Source organism: Ammospiza caudacuta, chromosome 1, assembly GCF_027887145.1.
Source record: "Ammospiza caudacuta isolate bAmmCau1 chromosome 1, bAmmCau1.pri, whole genome shotgun sequence".
NCBI lineage: Eukaryota > Metazoa > Chordata > Aves > Passeriformes > Passerellidae > Ammospiza > Ammospiza caudacuta.
This window is the reverse complement of record NC_080593.1, coordinates 106,025,027-106,033,472: the sequence shown is the minus strand read 5'-3', so window position 1 is coordinate 106,033,472 and position 8,446 is coordinate 106,025,027. Positions and strand designations below refer to the sequence as shown.

At 45.3% G+C, this 8,446-nt stretch overlaps 1 protein-coding gene across 1 annotated transcript in view; it reads left to right on the top strand.

Moving 5' to 3' along the window:
* Window positions 1-2,047: 2,047 nt before the first annotated feature.
* The window catches only part of SMCHD1 (structural maintenance of chromosomes flexible hinge domain containing 1), a 69,020-nt gene continuing 62,621 nt past the window's right edge, over window positions 2,048-8,446 (top strand). The window contains exon 1 of the mRNA XM_058802424.1: window positions 2,048-2,263. Coding sequence (XP_058658407.1) covers window positions 2,084-2,263 — 180 coding nt within the window. The 5' untranslated portion in view covers window positions 2,048-2,083. The remainder of the gene's footprint in view (window positions 2,264-8,446) is intronic.

Below are 8,446 nucleotides of genomic sequence, written 5' to 3'. Positions count from 1 at the left end.
TACCCTGTACTGGGCACTGGTGAGGCCACACCTCAAATCCTGTGCTCTGTTTGGGCCCCTCACTACACAAGGACATTGAGGGGCTGGAGTGTGTCCAGAGAAGGGCAATGGAGCTGGTGAAGGATCTGACACACAAGTCTTATGAGAAAAAGCTGAGGGTGCTGGGGTTGTTTAGCCTGGAAAAAAGGAGGCTCAGGGGAGGCCTTATCTCTCTCTACAACCACCTGAAGGGAGGCTGTAGCCATGTGGTGGTAAGTCTCTTCTCCCAAAACACAAATGGCAGGACAAGAGGATATAGATTCAAGCTGTGCCAGGAGAGGTTCAGGTTGGACATCAGAAGACCTTAGAAGTGTTCCAAAGGCAAGATTTTTTGTTACTCATTTGTCACCTCTACTGATTTACAAACCTCCCCTACAGGCCATCACAATCCTTTCCTCAAAACCAAGACTCCTTGGAACAGAAGCAGCTACACTTTTGTGAGGGTTGGATGAGTGGACAGTGGGGTAGATTGAAAACTAGGTGACTGGCAGATGCCAGAAGGTCATGATCAGTGGCACAGGGTATATTTGGAGGCCTGTCATTAGTGTTGTCCCCCAAAACTCAATACTGGGTCCAGTACTGTTTAATTTGTCCATCAATGACTTGTATGAAGGGACAGAGGCCTCCTCAGCAAGTTAACTGGTAACACAAAGCTAGGAGGAGTGGCTGATACCCCAGAGGGCTGTGCCATCCTTCAGAAGGACCTCAACAGGGTGGAGAAATGGACAACGAACCTTCTGAAGTTTAACCAAGGTACACACAGGTTCTGGCATGGGAAGAATAACACCCTGTACCAGCACAAACTGGGGGTCGACCTGCTGCAAAGCAGCTCTGCAAAGAAGGACCTGGTGGTCCTGGTGGACAACAAGCTGTCCATGAGCCAGCAGTCCCCTTGTGGCCAAGAAAGGGATCCTGGGATACACTAGGAAGACAACATCACTAACAGGTCAAGGAAGGTGATCCTGCTCCTCTATTCAACCCCAATGGGGCCACAGTTGGTGTTCCATTTCCAGTTCTAGGCTCCTCAGTAGAATACATGGATCTCCTGCAGTGAATATAGCGGAAGGCAACAAAGACAATTGAGGGACTGGAGCACTTCTCTTACAAGGACAGATTTGGGCCTGTTCAGCCTCAGGAAGAGACAAGTAAGAGACAACCCCACCAATGTGTGCACATATCTAAAGGGTGGTGCCAAGAGGATGGAGCAGGCTCTCCTCGGTGGTTCTAAGCAGTAGGGCAAGAGGCAACTGGCAGAAACTGATGCACAGGAAGCTCCACCTGAACACGAGGAAGAGCTTTACTGTGCAGGTGACTGCACACTGGAACAGATCGTCCAGAGAGGTTGTGGAGTCTCCCCCACTGGAGACACTCAAGAACCATCTGGGCACAATTCTTTGCTCTGGGATGACTCTCTTTGAGCACAGATTTGACCAGGTGACCCACTCTGGTCCCTTCCAACTTGACCCGGCAGACGAGGCGGGACTTCACACCTCTGGTCCCTCCCTGGCCGCTGCCCGGTGATGGGAGCGCGCTCGCCGGTGACGGGAGCGCGCCCGCTGGTCCCGCTCGCGCCGCGCGCAACGGCCGCCGGGCGGCGAACGCGGGCGCAGCACGCACTGCCATGGCCCACCCCGCCTGCGCTTTCTACGGCGAAGATGAAGATCCCGATGACGATCCCGATCCCGCTCCTGCTCCACCCGGCGGCGGAAGTGGAACGAGGCGGAGGGCGCTAACTCATTCCGAGATCACACCGCCGAAGTGGCGCTTTTGTTGCCAGGCCTTTCCCACCCCCCTGCCCCGCGCCCCCTCGCACCACTCCGCACGGCCGGCAGCTCAGTTACCGCCGTCCCTCTCCTTCCCTAACTCCCACCCTCTCCTTCCGGGCCTCCACGGCGCCTCCTTCGCCGGCTTCCGGGCCGGCTCCGCCTCCTCCTTCCCCTGCCGGGACGTATTTTGCCGGGCGGGGGCGCTGGCTGGCCCGGCAGCAGCAGCCGTCGCTGCCGCCATCGTTGCAGGACGGTTTCAGTCTCCTCAGCTCCCCAACATGGCAGCAGCGGCGGGAGGCAGCCGCGCACCTCGCAGGCCGGCGCTGCTGACCCCTCGCGGCAACGGGGACCGCACCGTGTTCCTGTTCGACCGGCGCCGGGAGCAGGCGGACCCGGACGAGAAAGTGCTCAGCTACGGCAAGGACAACTACCGCGCTTTCCGCAGCGCCGTCTGCCAGGTACGCGGCAGGGCGGGCGCGTCGGTGGCGTTGTTTCACGAGTGAGCGTCCGTCCCTGAGGCGCTGGGGCTGGGGGGCGGCCGGGGAGGGGCGGGGGTGTCACAGCCTGCTCGGGGGCCGCCGCGCCCGCCGCCTGCCCGCCAGCTTTGTTGCCGGGATAGGTGGGCGGCAATGGCGGAGAGCCCGCGGCCGCCCCGTCGCCTTTCTCCCTCAGCCCGAGAGGCCGGTGCGGGGCGGCGGCGGGAGCAGCCCCTGGCGGCGGGCGGGAAGGCAGCGGGCGGCCCCCCAGCGCCCCCACGCGGGGAGCGGCCGCGGTGCCGCGCTCCGGAGGGCGTTTGTAGCTGACGCGGTGCTTGGTGCTCGGTCACAGCGCCGGCTCGGGGGTCTCACAGGTCGCTTCCAACCGAGATGGTTCTGTGGCTCTGTTTCTGTTGTCCAGAGTGTTGGCGATGAGAGCCGTTTCCCGTCTGCAGCCGTGGCTGCCATTTAAATACCGTGTCTGGCGGCGCCTTAGCTCTGTCGCGTGTCCTTTCGGTTCTTTTTCCCTGTCGTAACGCGAAACGAAACTTACTCCGTCTTCACAGCTCGGGAAGGTGGAGATTGTTTTCCGCGTACGGGCTGTTCCCAGTAGTTTGCTGGCGCTGCCAGTAGGCATCGCCCGTTTCTGTCATGGTTTCGTTTTCTGAGCGAGTGGTGAATGCCATAAACCTCTTAGCTGCCTGCATGTTTTGCCATGTGAAATGCGCAGGAAAATCAGCTCTTAATTTCTGTACTAATTTAGTCTGATAAAAAATTTAATTTTAGTTTCTTTATCCAATATAATTTGCACTTCGTTTTCTAGCATGTAAATTCTATATTTTACCTATAGATTGGATTATAATAAATACCCGGTTTACATTTTAATAAATATAATTATTTCTGAATTTTATAAAAATGTATCGATTATTTATGAACAATATAAGTACTACCAAGTATCGCTTTTATATGTAATATAACTATATAATGGTTAAATATATAATTAATATAATTATATGTGATGATAATTATATAGAAGATACAGGCAAAATATTTATTGAGGAAAAAATAACTAAATAAGTAGTGTATAAATTGTTCTATGTCTGGACAGTGTTTCTTGTAATGGCTTCCTACTGTGATGGAGCTTTGAGTTGCCAGTGTCAGCAGGGATAGCTGTCACTTGTGATTGCAGAGTTCTGTCTCCAAAATGGCATAGCCATGGCAGAGGCATCTTCCCTAGAAGTGTCCACAAAACGAGCAGAGGTGGCATTTTGTGATATGATATGATTTAGAGAGTGCAAAGTCTTGGAAGACTGGGAAGTCTTTTCCAGCCTTCTTGATTCTGTGCTCATAAATAAAGGGGTTGTGGAGTGTTAGCACATTGCTTTGTCTGATCCCTGCCCGATAAAGACATGAATGCACTACAGTGTAACATTCTGAAAAGCTAGACTGTGGGGTGGGTTCATGACCTTCCAAGGGTTTGTATCTCCTGTGAGTAATTTATAAGTGTTACATAATTTTCTTCTACAATTGTCTTAATAGATACAACTGCACCTAGCAGATGGGCTCAAGAATACTAAGTGTTTTCAGTAGTTGAGGCAAATATGTACCTGATGAACCCACCCGTCTTTCTCTTAATTTTGTATTTTGTCGGCGAGCTGAGTTTAACACTAATTTACAATTTGTTCTAGAACGGAGTCTGTCTTTTGTGGTTTTTTTATATACTGCACACTCCAGTGACTTAATGTTTCCATACATCCACATGGTGTTCAGTTCACAGAGATTTTGGCATATTTGCAGTTTTATTAAGAACTAAGCCATCATCACCAGCTGTGACAGATCTCGGGTACAAACAGCTTTGGGGATTTTTTTACCAGAGAAACGTTTTGATGTTTTGAAGTTGGTACCTTAATGCTGTTAGGCAGACTTCTTGCATGGGCAGCCAAGCGTGTGAGAAGCCTGATGCTGCAAAGCAGACCTTGCTGAGTTTGAATGTGCTGCCTGTGAAAATAAAATTTTCAAGTATAGTTTTTTTACTATGTTTAATACTACAAGCCTTGTCACCAGTCCTGTTGGCGGTTTTGCGTGTTAAGGGTAACAGTCTGTGCTCTTACAAACTTACGCAGCAAGAACCTCAGCTGATTATTCTCTTAGAGAAAGACCTTCTCCAATAATGTGTTTACTGTTATGAATATGAACGAGGCCAAACTTTCTCTGGAGAAAGAGGTTCTCGTTTATTAAAACAGCTGCAAGGAACGGAGTACCCAGGATAAGCCCAGGCACCCACACAGCGAGCCAAAAGCACAACAGTGCACTAACCCCAAGTGCACTGAGCTCTCCCCACAAAACAAGTCTCCAAAAAGAAGAACCCCGACCCAACCGAACGCGCCCCCCCATTTATAGCTCCCTTTGAGTCCAGGATTGGTCCATTTTGGATCCGCATGGTGATTGGTCCATTTCCAGGCTTCTCATTGGTCTTTAACGCCGTTCATTCTGGACCAATCGTTTCTGCAGGGCTTCAAATGATTGGTCAGATCTTCCATCCAATCCCTCTTCAACCTCGCCTTGCCCCTTCCACCAAACCCTGGAGCCTTGTCCTAGAACATTCTAATCAGCCCCCCCCCCTTAACATAATGCAATTAATATAACATAATTAATACAATATAATTGAACTATACCCTAATTTAACGTAACTTAACTTTTATCTATAACATTTGCCATCAGTGAGTGTGGTCAGAGATGCCTCTGTCACTGCTACTTTCACTGTAATGACTCTTTGCACTTTGGAACTGTCATCATCTGATATGTGGGGCATCTGACTCTGACAAAATGCTGAGACAGGTGGATTGGCATGACCTCTAAATGTTGGTACAGTGAAAACTGGACAGGCAGAGGGTTGGGATGTTTGCTACCTCATGTCTCCCACACTAACAATATTCAAGTTCTAGGACTTCTAGAAGAACATTTTAGCATCTCAGTGCTCCAAGAGCTTTGTAAATTGTGTTTCTCTGAGTGTTGTACTCCAAAGTTCCCAATTTCTGGCATCTTGAAAGTTGCAACTAATTACTTTTAGGAGAAAGTGATGAATGGTTCACTGGCTTGGGACAGACTTTCCTAGGTTCCTGGTGCTGAAAACAGCAGGGAAGTAATGAAAGCTCAGGAAGAATGATTCTTTTGTTAAGCGGATTTTGAGTTAGTTCAAACTAAGTTGAAGTGGAATGTTGTAGTCACTTTTAGCTAATTAAAGCTGTTAGGCACTGTCAGACTGCCTGATTGGGCAGATACCAAGTATGCAGCAATGTTGTTTCCACGGATCTCCTGTCTGGTTGCTCAGCGTCAGTACAGGCTCAGCTTTCAGTGGACTTTGCAATTTGTCACACAACTGAATGATGTGAGTGTAGCAGCAAAGGCACTCCCATGTGGTCATGGCTGACAAGGATGCCAGAAATATTAAGGTGTTGGAGCTGTTTATGTTGTGAACATCTTCCTATGGCACAAGAGGATTCTTCTGGGTAGATCTGGATTTATAGGAATCAAATCCTACAAAAAATTATGAAATTAAACCTGATGGTGATATGTGATGATCCTGAGTTGAAAATACTTAAGTACCTGATGGCATGGTCTTAGGCTACTACTTCTGAGACTTAGGGATTTTTTTTCATAATGCAGAGAGAAGGTATTTTCTTGTTTGTGGAGCAGAATTGATTCAGCCACTTCAGAGGCTGATTTGGGAGCTTATGCGTGTTGTGTCTGTTGTCATATAAAATATTCCTCTGTTATTACTAAAATATTCTTAATTTTGAAATTTTGGGAGGGGGTTTTAAGCAAATTTTTGGTTTTTTACTATCCCCTAAGTAGTTCATGTATGTCTGTGTAGTTGGAAGTGGCTTTGTATACTGATAAATAAGCCTTTCATTCTCAGTGTTGCAGGAAGATTTAGGGAAAAAATCTTATAAGAGGGTGGAGCTTATATGTCTTTGTTCTTCATCCTTGTAGTGATCAATCCTAAAGCAGAAAGCTCTTAATTAAGAATAGTACTAGCTTGAGTATTCAGTTTGTGCACATGTGGAGCAGTCATATAATTTCAGTCTACAGAATCATAAAGTTTTAAGGTGAATAAGGGGGTTAAGTGTTGTGTGTTGCTTCTTCTTGGCAGTACTGTTTTTTGTGCTCCTTATTATTGTCTTCTGTTAGGTCTGTACCCTACTGCTTGTCCTGATGTTTAGTGTATAATTCAAAAATACTTAGTAGCAGTAAGCAAAATGTGGCTAAACTGTTGGCGGCTAATCTGAGATGCCTTGCTCACCTTATCCAGGTGCACAGTGGAACTGGAACACTTCAGTTTGTTGCTGAGATGGCAGAAATCCTTCAGTCACTTAGAGAGGTCATGCTCCTTTGATAGCAGAAAGGTGTCTGTGCTGAAAACTGCACAGAAGTTTTGCCACGTGTGGAGGGATTTTTAAGAGGCTTTGAGGTGAACTACCCGTCTGAGGACAGTTAATGGTACTAAGATTAGGGTAACTGCTTGTATAGGATCCAAAGTCATTGGTGAATGCTTCCTTAGTTCTTCTGAAGCTTCTCCTCATTGTTGTGATCTCCTTGTGTAAAAAAAAGAAAGCATAGATCTGTAATCTGTGTAAAAAGTAAATATCTGTAATTAAATACTCAACAAGTATCACAATAAAACAATTTGTTTTGGTTTTAGTCTTTTGTTGAGCTTCCCGTTGTATACTAACCTACTTACTATTTGAATAGATATTTAAATAGATTTTGCCAATCCACCCAGATAAATTCCAATGTCTCAGTGAGCCAAGAAGCAGAAAAGGATATTCATTAAGATGGTGTATGGAAAATAAGCATAAGTGTAATATCAAATCAAGACAAGAAATAAGTTAATATTTTGGTGAATATTTACTTACAGTGCATAATACATAAAGTATAATCAAATCATTTGCAATCAAAGAAAAAATATTAGGAACTTCTGCAAGTTTGTATCACCAAAACATCATTCTGATAAATGCTTAATAGAGATACTGCCATTAATGATAAAATCAGTCCATCTTGCAATAATTGTATTTTTGTATTTTAAACCCTATGTTTGTTTAGCAATTTTAGCAATTCTGTGTAACCAGAAACTAAGAATATATGTATTTTAAACATGCTGTTCATACGCAAAGCAAGTTTCTCCTTGATTTTTAAAGACACTGCTGGAAATACTGTAAGATGCAGCAATGCTGTAATTTTTTTTCCAACACTGTCACACTGTATTTCAGACATCACTGAAATTGTTACTGATGTTTTGATGGGAAGAAGGATGCAATTTGCCTACCTTTGTGCACTTAGGTACAGCCTTATGTGTATCAGTTGATTTGGAAAGCTGAGTGGCTTGTAGGTTCCTGGTCAAATTCAGGTGTTGGCAACACAGTCAGATGAAGAGTACTTGCAGTCTTTAGGATTAGTTATCCAGGTGCAGTTGTTAGATGTGACTAAATATTTTTTTGTTTTGAAGAGTGGTTTCTGAATTCCTTTTCCTTTAACAAGTGGTGCCATACAAAGTATTTTGGTAGGAGAAGCTGACATGAAGTTAATGTTCAAATTTTGGCTGATAGCTGCACTGAGTATTTGTGATTGTGATTTTAGATATGGTAGTTTGTGAAGGTCTCGTGGAAGTTACTGTCTAGACTCAGACTAAGTCTAGTAACATGCTCCTTGTAGAAATTCTGGGGTCCCAAGCTTCTTTCTGCTTGTTAAAAGTTGCAAATCTTGAAAAGATGTCTGAGTTAATGCATCATTCCGGACAAGTACACTTGTGACTTCTCTAGAGATGTTGTGTCATACCATTTGAGATGTTGTGTCATACCATTTGTCTCTTTTCTTTTTTTCTCTTTTTCCATCAGAATTGTGATAAAACTTTAAGGCATCTCAAAAACCTATTCTATTACTGGATCTTGTGATACATAGCAATGTTCTAGGTGTTTCTGTTAAACTCTTAGTTCTTAACTTCTTAACATCTTTTATTATTACTTTTCGTAAATATTTAGATGTGTATCAACTGAACTTCTGAAAGTAGTGAAGCTTTTAAGTATGACAGAGGACAAGGACCTTGAAGTTCTGCAAATGTTATCATCTGTAATTTGTTCTTTAGATGGAGATGGTGCTGTCAATAAA